This window comes from Molossus molossus, unplaced genomic scaffold (genome assembly GCF_014108415.1).
Source record: "Molossus molossus isolate mMolMol1 unplaced genomic scaffold, mMolMol1.p scaffold_m16_p_12, whole genome shotgun sequence".
Lineage (NCBI taxonomy): Eukaryota > Metazoa > Chordata > Mammalia > Chiroptera > Molossidae > Molossus > Molossus molossus.
The window spans coordinates 56232014-56248169 of record NW_023425347.1 but is presented as its reverse complement, the minus strand read 5'-3'; the positions used below and the strand labels follow the sequence as shown (position 1 = coordinate 56248169).

At 43.1% G+C, this 16156-nt stretch overlaps 1 protein-coding gene across 1 annotated transcript in view; it reads left to right on the top strand.

The window, feature by feature from the left end:
* Positions 1-11430: 11430 nt before the first annotated feature.
* PGM1 (phosphoglucomutase 1) overlaps positions 11431-16156 on the top strand; it is a 54526-nt gene continuing 49800 nt past the window's right edge. The window contains exon 1 of the mRNA XM_036256864.1: positions 11431-11887. Coding sequence (XP_036112757.1) covers positions 11642-11887 — 246 coding nt within the window. The 5' untranslated portion in view covers positions 11431-11641. The remainder of the gene's footprint in view (positions 11888-16156) is intronic.

Sequence of the window (16156 nt, the reverse complement as noted above, 5' to 3'; positions counted from 1 at the left end):
CCACACACACACACACTTTACGATAGTCCCAGTCCCAGATTGCTAGAAAATACAAATCCTTTTCACTCACCCTATACTTGTCATCTATCGGCAAGTCCTGTTGACTCTACTCTTTGAAAATATCTTGAGTCTGTTCACTTCTATCCAGCCCCATTGACTTCAACCTACTATGTAATACACCACAGTTTTTCACCTGCCTATCTGGTTTCACTTCATCCACTTTTTCTCTTTCATTCATTCACACAGCAGCCAGAGTGACCTTTTAGAAATGCTATTATGGAGCCCTGGCTGGGTAGCTCATTTGGTTAGAGTGTCTTCCTGATGCGCCAAGGTTGTGGGTTCAATCTCCAGTTAGGGCACATACAAGAAGCAACCATGTATGCATACGTAAGTGCTCTCTCTCTCTCTTCCTTTCTCTAAAATCAATACATTTAAAAAATGCTATTATGATCACAGTATTTCTCTGCTTCAAACCCTTCTGTCATACTACAACAGGTATAAAACTTAAAGACATTATGCTAAGTGAAATAAGCCAGACACAGAAGGACAAATATTATTCCACTTATATGAGAATAGAATAGTCAAATTCATAGACAGAAAATAGAATGGTGGTTGCTAGGGGCTGAGAGAGGGAGGAATGGGGGTTAGTGTTAAGGGGTACCGAGTTTCAGATTGGGATGATGAAAGAGTTCTGGAGATGGATGGTGGTGATGGTTGCACAATGTGAATGTACTTAATGCCACTGAGTGTACCTTTAAAATGGTTGAAGTGGTCATTTTTTTTGTTGTTGTTGTTTTTTTGTTCAGGTAGAGTGGGAGGGAGAGAGAGGAACAGAGAGAGAGAGAGAGAGAGAGACATCGATGTGAAAGGAACACATCGAGTGGCTGCCACCCGCACGACTAACCAGAGCCGGGGACAAACTGCAACCGAGGTACGCGCCCTTAGCGGGAACCGAACCCGGGTCTCTCAGGACCGCAGGCCGACGCTTTAACCGCTGAGCCAAACCAGCCAGGGCAGTGGTCATTTTTATATTACATATATTTTACCACAATAAAAGGAAAACAACCTGTTGGTTATCCATTGCTGTTATGATAAAGAGCGAAATGTTTGACACCGTGTAGAAGGCCTGATGTGATCAGTTACACTGACTGCTTTTCAAACCTTTGCTAACACTAAGTTTCCTTCTTCTTTCTTCTTTTTTTTTAATCCTCACCCAAGGATATTTTTATATTTATCTTCAGATAGAGTGGGAGGGAGAGAGAGAGAAACATCGACATGAGAGGGACACATTGACTGGTTGCCTCCTGCACAACCCTGAACAGGGCCGGGAATGAACCGCAACCTAAGTACATGCCCTTGGCTGGAATCAAACCGGCGACTCATTGGCCCGAGGGCTGACACTTTACCGCTGAGCCAAACTGGCCAGGGCCCTTTTTATTTCAGACCTTCCCTCTTAATGTTCCCTTAGCCAGCCAACTACAACTCATCTTTCCTACTCATCCTTCCAGCCCTCACTTAGACATCACTTCCTCCACAGTATTTTCCTTGACTCTCGCCAGTGATTGACCCTCCCATTTACATTCCTACAGCACCTATCCTTTTTTGCAGCACTATCACAATTATGATTTATTATTCAGTATCTATCTCCTCCATATAGCAAGCTCTGTGAGACCAAAGATCATCCTGACTTGTTCACCTAACACCTATTTTTTAAAATGTTTTTTAATTGACTTTTTAGAGAGAGAGAGAGTTAGAAACATCAATGTGAGAGAGAAACATCAATGAGCTGCCTCCTGCATGCCCCCTACTGGGGATCAAGCCTAAAACCTGGGCATGTGCCCTCGTCAGGAATCGAACTGGGACCTCTCAGTCCATGGGATGATGCTCAATCCACTGACCCACACCGGCCAGGCTCACCTAACACCTTTTAAAGACCTGGTGCTTTGTAGAAATTCAAAACATAATTGAAGAGTGAATGTGAATGAATCAATACTTGAATGAATAAATACCATCTAAAGATAAAAATTAACTCAATAACATTAGCATGACCACTTAAAAGAAGTACTAAAAAGAAAAATAATACTGTATTTTTATTTTATAGAACAATACAAATTTCCTATAGAAAACATGGAAAAATCCAGATAAAGTATAAAGAATGAAATAAAAATTACCCTATTTCACAAGCCAGAGGTGATCATTGTTATATATCTTGATATATTTTCTTCCAGTCCTTTGTGTGTGTGTGTGTTTCATAAAAAATTAAAACACTCAAGTGGGCTAATACTATATATACAATTAAAAAAATTTTTTCTTTATTGATTTTAGAGAGAGAGGAAGGAAGAGGGAGAGAGAAACATCAATGAGCGAGAACATGGATTGGCTGCCTCCTGCATAACCCCCACTAGGGATTTGGCCCCTAACCTGGGCATGTGTCCTGACCAAGAATCGAACTGGTGACCTCTTGGTGCATGGGTTGACGCTCACACCAGCAGGCACAATTTTGTTTTTTATTTATGTTATACTATTTAGTTAAGTCTGTGGTGTAAGTAATTCTGAGTTAGAGTACCTTCTGATAAATACTTGATTGCATCTTGGATTTTTATTAGGATTAATTAATGAAAGTAGATAAACTGTTTGAACATGAAAAAAATATGAATCAGATAACCTAACTGTGCAAGAAAGACAACTTACTATTTTAAATGACAACTTCAAGTTTTCCAAATTCCTTTCTGCTCTGGTGGCAGAGACTTAGATTTCTTTGAGCAGATACACATCTCAGTCCACAGTTAGATGTTCAGGAAATAATATTTATTGTTCTAGAATTAATGTGACTATTATTGGGCATAGTTGGTTCATATAGTGCCAAAGCTTTGAAGAAAAAGAATGCCTGGCCTTTGGTACCTAATGTCTACGAAGGCACAAATCATCCTTATTGCTGGTCTACACTGTCAAGAATTCTCATTTCTCTTTCTCTGGGCTCCTCAGGTCCAATGGCTTCTTTTCCTACTTCAGTGTCACCCATGAGGAAACGGGAATCATTCTGCTGCTTGTCTCAACACTACAACTTGGAAACCTCAGAAGTGAGTTTTGTGCAGGTTCTTGAGGGCCAGGTAGAACCTGTGAATATGATGAGATCTCGCTCCCATAATTGTTACATTACATGGCAAAAGGGATTTTCCAGGTATGTCTAATCTAACAAGAGTTTTCTCTGGCTGATGGCAGAGGAGGGAGTCAGAGACTGCGGTCATAAGGACGTGATGCAGGTAGGAGCAGAGTGGACCCTAGTTGACAGCCAGCAAGGAAACAAGAACCTCTGACCTACAACTGCAAGGAAATGAATCCTGCCAACAACCTGGGTGAGCTTGGAAGCAGATGCTTCCCAGAGCCCAGACTAGCTGACACCTTGATTTCAGACACACACACACACACACACACACACACACACACACACACAGCCAAATACACCCAGACTTCTAACCTAAAGAACTGTGATAATGAGAGTGTTACTTTAAGCCACTGAGTCTGTGGTAATTTGTTACACAGCAAGAAGATTGTATAAAGGCATGGTTACCAGGAGACGAGGATCATGGGGACCACTTGCCATAGGAACCCAGCCAAGATCAGCAGTCTTGCCCAGATTAGCAGGCCCGCCCAGTTAACTCATAAAATCATGAGCAATAATAATAAATGGTGACTGTCTAAGCCACTAAATTTAAGAGTGGTTTGTTATGTAGTTAAAGCTAATTGTTACAGTTTCTGAGGTGAGAGAAATACGGAACAATTCCTCTTAAGTGAAAAGCCCTTAGTTCCACAGATACTGAAGAATATAGAAAGAGCATGGGATCTGAATTTAAGCCCACCACTTTATAATAATGAATTACCACTTATTGAGTACTCAACTAGTACTGTGTTAGGAGCTCTATATTTAGTAGCTAATATAATTGTGAGGTTGGTATTTCTAAGACTCAGTGATTTTGTGCTATATGTTCATTTTGTGAAGTTAGGTAACTTTGATAACATTAATCATTTTCTCAATTCTCTAGCCTATAAAATGGGTTTATTATACTATTTAATTCACAAGATGATACTACTCCATAAGCTTTGTGAATTTCTGTGTAAATATTGGAAATCCTTACCAGCAGCCCAGCATTGTTTTCACGTTATTTGCCCTGAAACTCATCTCTTGTGACTATATCAAAACCTATCTAGGGAACCGAAAAATGGCGGCGGAGTGAACGGAGCTACACAGACCGTCTCCCAGAACCAAACTGGAATTACAACTATAACACAGACAAATCGACGGGAAAAACCAACAGAAAAGCAGCTTGCGAGGACCATACAACGAGGGACACTGACTCCATCCCGGTAGGCTTGCGAAGGCGCGAGACGGGGCTGGGAGCCCACGGTCGGCAGCTCGGCAGCGGTCTCAGCTGGGAGCAGCGCCCTCGGGTTACACTCCCAGGCGGCTCCACAGCGCAGCCGGGACAGAGGCTGAAACAGCCACAGCCACTCACCTTGGGCTCCGGCGGAGGGAGGGCGGACTGGACTGGAACTGTGTCGGGACACTCGGGGTTTGGAGGGCTCTCGGAGCTTTGGCTGAGTGCAGCCACTCAGGACGGTGGCCACATTGCTTCTTCCCAGGGCTCTGGGGAGAGGCAGCAGCCCCTCCCTCGGAGATCCAACCCCACCCTGTGGGCCATTGAAGTGCTAATTGAGGCTCACTAAGGACCAGCATCTGCCCCACCCTCCTGAAAGCCCCTTGGCTGAGCACCAGAGGGAGTTTTTCAATCAACTGACAACCCAAAACTCATCAATTAACCTAGACTGCTAGCTTCCAGGCAAAAAGCTAGAGGATAACAGTACGTTTCCTGGGCTGGCAGCTTTAACCAGGAAAGTAAGACTTGACAGTGGTGTTCAACGCGGGTCCTCCCTCGCTCATCTAAACACAGGAGAGGGAGCCACAAACAGCAGAACACCAACACCCACAGGGAGAACTTGACAGGCTCCAAAGCCCAGAGTGATAGCTAAAATGGTGAAACACAGAAACAGAAGCCAAATGAAAGAGCAAACCACCTCCACCGAAGATGAGATCAATGTGGAGCAATTAGGCATGTTAACAGAGCTAGAATTCAGAGCCATGATCTTGAGGAAGCTGAACAGCATGAGTAAGGACATAGAGACACTGAAAATAAGCCAAATGGAAATTAAAAACCAACAAGAAGAGATAAAAAATGACATATCCGAAATGAAAAACACATTGGAAGGTTTAAAAAGCAGAGTAGGGGAAGCTGAGGACCGGATCAGTGAATTAGAAGACAGGGTAGAAAAAATCAACCAATCAGAAAAACAAAAGGAAAAAACTATTAAAAAACAGGAAGACAGCTTAAGAGAACTATGGGACAACTGGAAACGTAATAATATTCGCATCATAGGAGTCCCCGAAGAAGAAGAAAAGGAGCAAGGGATAGAGAATATATTCAAAAAAATAGTGAGAGAAAACTTCCCTAATTTGGTGAAGGAAGAAGGCATTCAAGTTCAAGAAGCACAGAGAGTCCCAAGTAAGAAGAACCCAAACAGGCCCACACCAAGACACATAGTAATTAAAATGCCACAAATTAAAGACAAAGAGAGAATCCTAAAAGCAGCAAGATATAAGCAACAGGTTACCTACAAAGGGAACCCCATAAGGCTCTCAGCTGACTTCTCACAAGAAACACTACAGGCCAGAAGGGAATGGCATGAAGTAATCAAAGTCATGAAAAACAAGAATCTGAATCCAAGACTACTCTACCCAGCAAGGCTATCATTCAAAATAGAAGATCAAATAAAGAGCTTCCCAGACAAAAAAAAGCTAAGGGAATACATTAGCACCAAACCAGCACTGCAAGAAATGTTAAAAGGACTGCTGTAATTAGCAGTAGAAATGGGAACAAAAATAGAACCACACTAAACAAAAATGGCAATAAATAAGTACATATCAATAATCACCTTAAACGTAAATGGATTGAATGCTCCCATAAAGAGACACAGAGTAGCTGATTGGATAAGAAAGCATGACTCATCTATATGTTGTTTACAAGAGACCCATCTCTCAACAAAAGACTCACATAGGTTGAAAGTGAAGGGATGGAAAAAAATTTTCCAAGCAAATGGAAAGCAAAAAAAAGCTGGGGTAGCAATTCTCATATCTGATAAAATAGATTTCAAAATGAAGACCATAACTAGAGACAAAGACGGCCACTACATAATATTGAAAGGATCTATCCAACAGGAAGATATAACCTTGATAAACATATATGCACCCAATATAGGAGCACCAAAATATATTAAAAATCTTCTGGAGGACTTCCAAGGAGAAATCGACAACAATACAATCATAGCTGGGGACTTCAACACCCCGTTGACAGCACTGGATAGATCCTCTAGGCAAAAAATTAGCAAGGAAACAGAGACTCTAAATGAAGCACTAGACCAAATGGATTTAATAGATATCTACAGAGAATTACACCCCAAAACTACAGAATACACATTCTTCTCAAGTGCACATGGGACATTCTCAAAGATAGACCACATGATAGGACACAAACTAAATCTCTACAAGTTCAAGAAGATTGAAATCATATCAAGCATCTTCTCAGATCACAATGGCATGAAACTAGAAATCAATTGCAACAAGAACATGCAAAGACATTTCAACACATGGAGGCTAAATAGCATGTTATTAAACAATGAATGGGTCACCGAGGAGATCAAGGAAGAAATCAAAAACTTCCTGGAAACCAATGAAAATGAACACACAACAACACAAAATCTATGGGATGCAGCGAAAGCAGTTCTGAGAGGGAAGTTCATAGCACTACAGGCCTACCTCAAAAAACAAGAAAAATTTCTAATTGACTGTCTAACCTCACAACTTAAAGAATTAGAAAGCAAACAAAAAGAAAACCCCAGAGCAAGTAGAAGGAAGGAAATAGTAAAGATCAGAGCAGAAATAAATGACATAGAGACCAAAAAAACAATTCAAAGGATCAATGAAACAAAGAGCTGGTTTTTTGAAAAGATAAACAAGATTGATGGACCCTTAGCTAGACTCACCAAGAAACAAAGAGAGAGAACCCAAATACACAAAATCAGAAATGAAAGAGGAGAAGTAACAACCAACACCACGGAAATACAAAAGATCGTTAACAACTACTATGAACAACTATATGGCAACAAATTCGACAATCTCAGCGAAATGGACAAATTTCTAGAAACACACAGTCTCCCAAAACTATTCCCGGAAGAGATAGAAAACTTGAACAGACCAATAACAACTAAGGAAATTGAAGAGGTAATCAAGACTCTCCCAGCAAACAAAAGCCCAGGCCCAGATGGTTTCACGGGGGAGTTTTACCGAACATTCAAAAAAGAACTAATACCCATTCTCCTCAAACTATTTCAAAAAATTCAAGAAGAAGGAAGACTTCCAAACACGTTCTATGAGGCCAGCATAATTCTAATTCCAAAACCAGAAAAAGACACTACGAAGAAAGAAAACTACAGGCCAATATCCCTGATGAACATAGATGCCAAAATCCTGAACAAAATACTAGCAAATCGGATCCAGAAATACATCAAAAAAATTATTCACCATGACCAAGTGGGATTCATTCCAGGGATGCAAGGCTGGTACAATATTCGCAAATCAATAAACGTGATACACCACATAAACAAAATGAAGAATAAAAACCACATGATCATATCAATAGATGCTGAAAAAGCATTCGACAAAATCCAGCATCCATTTCTGATAAAAACGCTCAGCAATGTAGGAATAGGGGGATCATATCTCGACATAATAAAGGCCATATATGAAAGACCTACAGCCAACATCATACTCAATGGACAGAAACTAAAAACATTTCCATTAAGAACAGGAACAAGACAGGGATGTCCACTTTCGCCACTCTTGTTTAACATTGTACTGGAAGTCTTAGCCACAGCAATCAGACATGAAGAAAAAATAAAAGGGATCCAAATTGGAAAGAAGGAAGTGAAACTGTCATTATTTGCAGATGACATGATATTGTACATAGAAAACCCTAAAGACTCCATCAAAAATCTATTAGACTTAATAAATGAATTTGGCAAAGTAGCAGGATACAAAATTAACGTCAAGAAATCGACGGCATTCTTGTACATCAATGATGAACTCACAGAAAGAGAAACTGAAAAAACAATCCCATTTACCATCGCTCCAAAAAAATTACGATACCTAGGAATAAACTTAACCAAAGAAGTAAAGGACCTATTTGCAGAAAACTACAGGTCATTGAAAAAAGAAATAGAGGAAGATATAAAAAAGTGGAAGAACATACCCTGTTCATGGATTGGAAGAATTAACATAATTAAAATGTCCATACTACCCAAAGCAATCTATAGATTCAATGCAATCCCCATCAAAATACCAACGACATATTTCATAGAACTAGAACAAATACTTCAAAAGTTCATATGGAACCAAAAAAGACCCCGAATAGCCACAGCAATCTTGAAAAAGAAGAACAAAGTTGGAGGGATCACATTACCAGATATCAGGTTATACTACAAAGCGACTGTAACCAAAACAGCCTGGTACCGGCACAAGAACAGGCATATAGACCAGTGGAACAGAACTGAAAACCCAGAAATGGACCCAAGGCAATACGCTCAATTAATATTTGACAAAGGTGGCAAGAGCATACAGTGGAGTAAAGACAGCCTCTTTAATAAATGGTGTTGGGAAAATTGGACAGCTACATGCAAAAAAATGAAACTCGACCATCAACTTACACCATACACAAAAATAAACTCAAAATGGATAAAAGACTTAAATGTGACCCGTGAATCCATAAAAATTCTAGAAGAAAATGTAGGCAACAAAATTTCGGACATCATACGGAGCAGAATTTTCACTGATACATCACCTAAGGCAACAGAAATAAAGGAGAAAATGAAGACATGGGACTACATCAAACTAAAAAGCTTCTGCACAGCAAAAGAAACGATCATCAAAATGGAAAGGCAACCCACTGTATGGGAGAGCATCATTGCCAATGATGTATCAGATAAGGGGTTAATTTCCAATATATACAGAGAGCTCATACAACTCCACAAAAGGAAGACAAAGAACCCAATTAAAAAATGGGCAGAGGAGCTGAATAGACACCTCTCCAAACAGGACATACAAATGGCCAAGAGACATATGAAGAAATGCTCAACATCACTAATCATCCGAGAGATGCAAATTAAAACAACAATGAGGTATCACCTCACACCTGTCAGAATGGCCGCCATCAACAAATCATCAAACAACAAGTGTTGGCGAGGGTGTGGAGAAAAGGGGACTCTAATACACTGCTGGTGGGAATGCAGACTGGTGCAGCCGCTATGGAAAACAATATGGTGCTACCTCAAAAAATTAAAAATTGAACTTCCATTTGACCCAGTGATCCCACTGCTGGGAATATACCCTAAGAAGCCTGAAACACCAATCAGGAAGAATATATGTACCCCCATGTTCATAGCAGCACTATTTACAATAGCTAAGATCTGGAAACAGCCCAAGTGTCCACCAGTAGACGAATGGATCAAAAAGCTGTGGTACATATACACAATGGAGTACTATGCAGCGGTAAGAAAGAAAGATCTCTTATCCTTTGAGACGACATGGAGGGACCTGGAAAGTATTATCCTAAGTGAAAGAAGCCAAGCAGAAAAAGACAAATACCACATGATCTCACTTATATACGGAATATAATGAACATAACAGTCTGAGGAATACAGTAGACCGAGACACATGGAAGTAGGGCACAGACTGACATCCCTCAGAAGAGGGGATGGGGGGTGGGGGGGTGGGAAGAGATAAACCACCGAACTTATATGCATGTATGCATGACCAATGGACATGGACAACTAAGCCGGGGACAGGGTGGAGGGGTGGGGGTGGGGGGTGCCAATGGGGTAAAAAGGTAAAATATCTGTAACAAAAAAATAAATAAAAATTCATAAAAAAAAAAAAACAAACAAAAAAAAACCTATCTAGTTTAACCTAGTACTTATATCAACATGCATATCAACACTTGATTTCTGAGAGTCAGCAGTCATATGTGTCTGTCTGCCTCCTTACCCAATTAAGATACACTAGTTAATCATTAAAAGGGCATAAATATAATCAAATTCACAGATTAATGATAAATTCTGGTTTTGGTACTGGGGTAGGGGTGCTGATATTTTTTGCGGGCCTCTGTGTTTCAGGTAACATTTCAGGTGATTTACTTACATCAGCTGATAATGACTTAATCTGTGTGGACTGGAGCTGGAGCATGGGTAGTTTATAAAGTGTATCAGGTGATTCTACTGTGTAGCCATGATCGAAAATTACTGACATACAAAACCCCAATGATTCTTGCAGAAATTCTCTAAGTTGGGTTTTATGTCCATTTTATAGTAAAGAAATGACTGCCCACAGATATTAACTTTCCCCAGGTCACACATCTTGTAAGTAGGAGGAAAAAGTTTTTTCTACTTCACCAAGCAGAGGAAAAAATCACTCTCACCAAATCAAAGGAGATGCTGAACTCAAGATTCCTACTAAATAATCATGTCCTTTTCCTTGACTCTATCTTCCATGACTCCTTTCTGGCCACCTCGGTCCTCCTTGATCTCTTCACCAAATTTCTATTACATGAATAACTGGCGTGATTTTGACGGTAATCATACTCAGTCTAATGCTATATTTGTACCCATATTTATCAAGGCCTCCCTGTACATTTATTTTCTAGTTGTCAAATCTGGTGACAATGGCAGGCAAATCATGGTAAGAGCCCTGGTTTTAGAGCCACACCCACGTGAGTTGGCCTCCTGCATGTACTTATCTCTATGGCCTTGACAAGTCGTTTTATTTTTTGAATCTGTTTTGTACGCACAAAACGGGGGTGGGGGGACCCTGGATTTTAGCAAGGATTAGAAACATGATTATATTTGGTAAACCTTAGTTATTAGTACTATACCCACCCAAACCAATGGAAGTAAGGTGACATGGGAAGTAGTAGGACGAATGAGACCTTTAGAGTTGATTTATTTTTCTAACACGAATACCCTAATATTTGGAGAGAATGAAAGAATGAGGAGTCAAAATCTAGTTAAGGCTGACACTTTTATTCCTCAGGTTTCCAAAAATTTACATATGATAGTCCAGCCAAACCACAGGAAATCGTTATGCTCTGTATTTTTCTCACCCTGCTTCAAGTTCTTGTCCTATGACTTCGTCCCTACTCCAAACTCTGCCCTTCCATTTAGGGGAGGAGTTGAGGGTTTCATTTTATAGTGTTTTGGTTGGGTGGGATGGGGGGTAGGGTAAATGAGAGGCTCCACCCATTCCTCCTGAGGCCGGGAGGTGTGTGCACCCCATTCCCCTCCCACTGAAACCTGCAAGGAGGTGGGCTGGCGACCGGGGGGAGGCCCTATCCCCTGTCCCCTGTCCCTTTAAGGGCCGAGCGAGGCCCAGAGAGCCGGCGTTGCCCCTACCCCGCCCTCACCCCAGAACAGCTGCAGCCACTGCTCCGGCCGCCCCTCGGTTAGCAGAGTCCGCTCCGGCTCCAGGCAGCAAGTCGCCAACATGGTGAAGATCGTGACAGTTAAGACCCAGGCGTACCCGGACCAGAAACCCGGCACAAGCGGGCTGCGGAAGCGGGTGAAAGTGTTCCAGAGCAGCGCCAACTACGCGGAGAATTTCATCCAGAGTATCATCTCCACCGTGGAGCCGGCGCAGCGGCAGGAGGCCACCCTGGTGGTGGGCGGGGACGGCAGGTTCTACATGAAGGAGGCCATCCAGCTCATCGTCCGCATCGCCGCCGCCAACGGGGTAAGGGACGCGCCGGCGCCCTGGCAGCGGGCGCCCCGGCAGCGAGCGCCCCGCGCGGGGCCGTGCGGTACGTGCGGTGCTGCCCGCCCGCCCGCCTCCCGCCTGCTTCGGCCCGGCCACTTCCGTGCGCGGCCGCCCCAGTCCCCGCCCCGCTCCTCCGCGCTCGCTGCTGCCGGGCAGGCCCGCAGGGTCGCGGTGTGCGGGGAAGCCCCGACCCAGCCGGGCCGAGCGGCTCCCCCATCTCCCTGGGGGCTGGGAGGCGCGGGTCGGGGAGACGGGCTTGACCTTGGAGAGCCCGCCTCCGCCTCCTGCCCCTCCCATCCCCGCCCTCCCATCCCCCCCCCCCCCCCCCCCCCCCCCCGGCCTCTGACATTTACGTTAACCTTTCCCGCGGCTGAAGATACAGTTACAGGGCCGAGTGCAGGCGCCTTAACCGGCAAAGGTTAGAGGCCGCCGCGCTCAGAGCCCCGCGCATCCAGCCCTGGTGGCCTATTCTCGTCCGGGACGGGCGCTCCCGCTGGCTCCGAGCCGACGCCGGGGGCAGAGGTGGCGGGGGCGCCCGCCCCCTAGTGTGGCAGGCCCGCAGAGCCGGGGACACGGCGGTGTTCACCCCACTGTTGGCGTCGGGACACAGCTCCTGCCCTTGCATGGTTGCCGGGGCGCAGGATCTTCAAATGCGAGTCTTTGCCCAGGGGGCGCCTGGATCTGTTCCACTGAGGGGCTGAGGCTGGACGTTGGTTGGAACAGAAACGACGTACCCCCGGCGCTCTTGTGCAAGCGTCTTGGCCGGCCAGGGGATTACTGCAACACTGTGTGTCCCTTCTCCCTCCCAGCCCCCTCCCCGCTCGGGAACGGGAACTGACTCAGCTGGGCAGGCTCGCTCGGATAGGCGAAACTTCGAAATAGATTTTGTGGTTAACCTGATATACGGGAAAAACTCCTTTATAAAACAGGTAAATCGGGGCTGATAGTTCACGCACTTCTATAAAACTTTTTCTAACGAGTTTTTCTGAAGAACAAGTTTTCTTTGTTTAAAATAAGATTTGACCTTTATCTGAAACTCATTCCCTTTAGTAATATTTTGACTCATTTTTGTAGTACTTCACTTATAACACATTGAGGGCCGTTTTGCCAAGTACCATGAGAACCCCTTCACGTCCTATTGCAGTCCTGCGAGGTAGATGCTATTATGGGCATCTTCAGTTGCCAAGGACAAAAGGGAAGCTGAGGCAGGGTAAATAATTTGCAGGAACTGTCAGGGCAGCACTGAGAATGCAGTACAAAACTTGAACAGCTTCTGGGAATGAAAGGGCCTTTAAACCTGACCCAAATCTAAACTGGACCTTAACCTACATCTGCCTCCCTGGGTCAAATTTGTCTGGATTTGTTTTCTTCATGCTCCTGAGTTTTCAGACAACCTGAGATTCTATTGAAAGAACGAACTAGCTGTATCCCAGTAGATCCCTTCATTTCCTTATGGCCTGTGTTGAATTTGCATCCCATTCATTCATTCACAAATACTGAGCCATGTACAGAGAAATGCATGGAATAGAAAGACAATTCCTACACAAGACTTGTCCTTAAGGAGCTCATGGCATAGTAAGAATTTCAGGGTCCAAATGGAGAATTTTCTTTTTGGCAGTAGTGTGGGGTGGAAAGGGAAAATTAGTTAAAACTAAACAAATATGTTCTTAAAACCTTATTACCTTTTAGCGACTGCCCTATTGCTTCCCCCCTTTAGGTCAGTCTTTGTAAAACTTGTCTGTGTTCACCATCATTATCACCTCCCATTCACTCCCCACCCCACTACAATCTGGCTTCTGCTTTCCCACCACTCTGCTAAAATTTCTCTTGCCAAGTACTGACTTTCTGGTTGCTAAATCCATTGAACACTTTTTAGGCCTTATCTTCTTTGTCCTTCCTGTTGCATTTGTCACTGCTGATCTTGTACTCTTCTAAAATTCTCATTCCCTTGTCTTGACCACTCTCCCTGATTCTACTCACACTTTTTGAGTTTCTTCATGGGCTGCTTGCCCTACCCACACCCTAGTTGTTCTCTGGGTTTCTGTCCTCAGCTTGCTCCTCTCTGATTTTATCCTCTCTCTCTCTCCCTCCCTCCCTCCCTCCCTCCCTCCCTCCCTCCCTCCCTCTCTTTCCTTGCTACCAGTTTAAATATTTAAATATCATACACCTCTTCTGGTGTGGTTCAATTCAGAAAGCATCTTCAGAAACCTTTCCCCAACAACCCTTCTGTGTCCTCTCCTCCCATTAAGTGACCGTTTCCCATAGGTACATACCTCTAGAATAGACTAACCCAGCTCAGTGAAAGGATCTGTTTACATGTGAGACCCCCCACTAGAGAGTAAGCTTCTTTAAGACTGTCTGTGTTTTATCTGTATCTGCAGTACCTGGGACCATGTAGTATTCAATGAATCCTTGTTCAGTTGCCCTGGATTGTGAAGTGTGTGGAAGTGTATTCCAGCACTTAAATTTATTCTCATTAAATATTTATTATGAAGCTCAGGAGCTTCATATCAGACATTTTGTTAAGTACTTGGGATATAAAACAGTCTTGCCCTCAGGAAGTACATAGTCTGGAAGGGAAGGTAGACAGGAATAAGCACTGCACAGTGTTAGGGATTATGAAGGAGGTATGTGCCGCATACTGAAGGGGCAAGAGCTTGGAGAGGATGGTGAAGTGAGGAAGGCTCTCAGAAGGGTTGTAGCTAAACCAAAGCTTAAAGGAGCAGCTGGAGTTTCCAGGGCGGAGGAATTCTAGGCGGAATAAAAATCAGAGGAGTGACCCTGGCTGGTGTGGCTCGGTTGGTTGAATGTCATCCCATGCCCCAGAAAGGCTGCTGGTTCACCCTGGCCGTTGTAGCTCAGTGGTTAGAGTGTTGGCCCATATACCAAAGGGTTGTAGGTTTGATTCTCAGTCAAGGGCACATACATGGGTTGCAGATTTGATCCCCAGCCCCAGTGGGGGTGCATGTTGGAGGTAACCAGTCCATGTGTCTTTCTCACATCGATGTTTCTCTCTCTCTCCCCCTCCCTCCCTCTCTTCCACTCTCTCTAAAAATCAATGGAAAAAGTAATCTTTTGGTAAAGATTAACCAAAAAAAAAAAAAAAGGTTGCCCGTTTGATTCCTGGTCCGATCACATGCCTGGATTGTGGGCTCCATCCCCAGTAGGGGGTGTGCAGGAGACAGCTAATCAATATGTCTCTCTCACATCAGTGTTTCTCTCTCTTCCTCTCCCTCTAAAAAAAAAAAAATCAATCAAAACATATTTTTAAAAAATCAGAAGAGTTGAAGACTGTTCTCTTGGACAAGTTATTTACTTTCTGATTCTATTTCCCCTTGTGTATAAAGGTTGGAAGTGATAATACACATATCCAGAGAGGTTCTTGTCAGGATCAAATTAAACAGCACCTTTAAAAGTACCTGGCAGCCCCTTCTCACCTGGAAGCTATTTGAATGACACTTGTGGGGAAAACTCAGGTTGGATTTGGGACAGGACTTTAGGCTCTCCATGTTCTACTAATGTGGGGATACTGAGTGAGCCACACCCAACCTGATGCAGATATCAATACCCCACCCCCACCCCCACGACCCATAGATAGCAGCAGCATCTCCCATAACCCTCAGTGGTCCCAACCAATATAGAGGGACTCATGTTAGTCAGAACCCAATAGTATACAAGTAGCAAAAACATAATTTGCATTAGCCCAACTGAAAAAGGAATATATTGGCCCCTGTTACAGGAAAGTCTAAGAGATTCCCAGTGTAGACTCCTTGGCTCAAACCATTCCTGGTCTCTAAAAATCACTCTTGGGCTCAATGATCTGCAAATGACCAGGATTAGGATTTGGGGAAAGTTTAAACTCACAAGCAAATGAATGTTTAGATATTCTGAAGGATATTGTATCATCTTCAGCAAACTAAAATAAATGCCCTTATGGGAACTTATGAATAAGTAAGTTTTCTCATCAGTTCTCAGGGGTTCTTATGTCACGGATTCCTTTGTTAAATCTATGGATCCCTTCTCAGAATGATTTTATTTAAAAAAAAAATACAAAAGATTGCAAAGGAAATAAATATTATATTGAAATGCAATTATAAAAATATTAACCAAAGTTGTAATATAGCAAATATATTCTTTTTACTAAAACATGAAATAACAAGATTTAGTGGAGTATCTACTACTATCTTACTTTAGTGACAAGTACAAATGACATTTTGAGATTATCTACAATCTCAATTTTTTGAG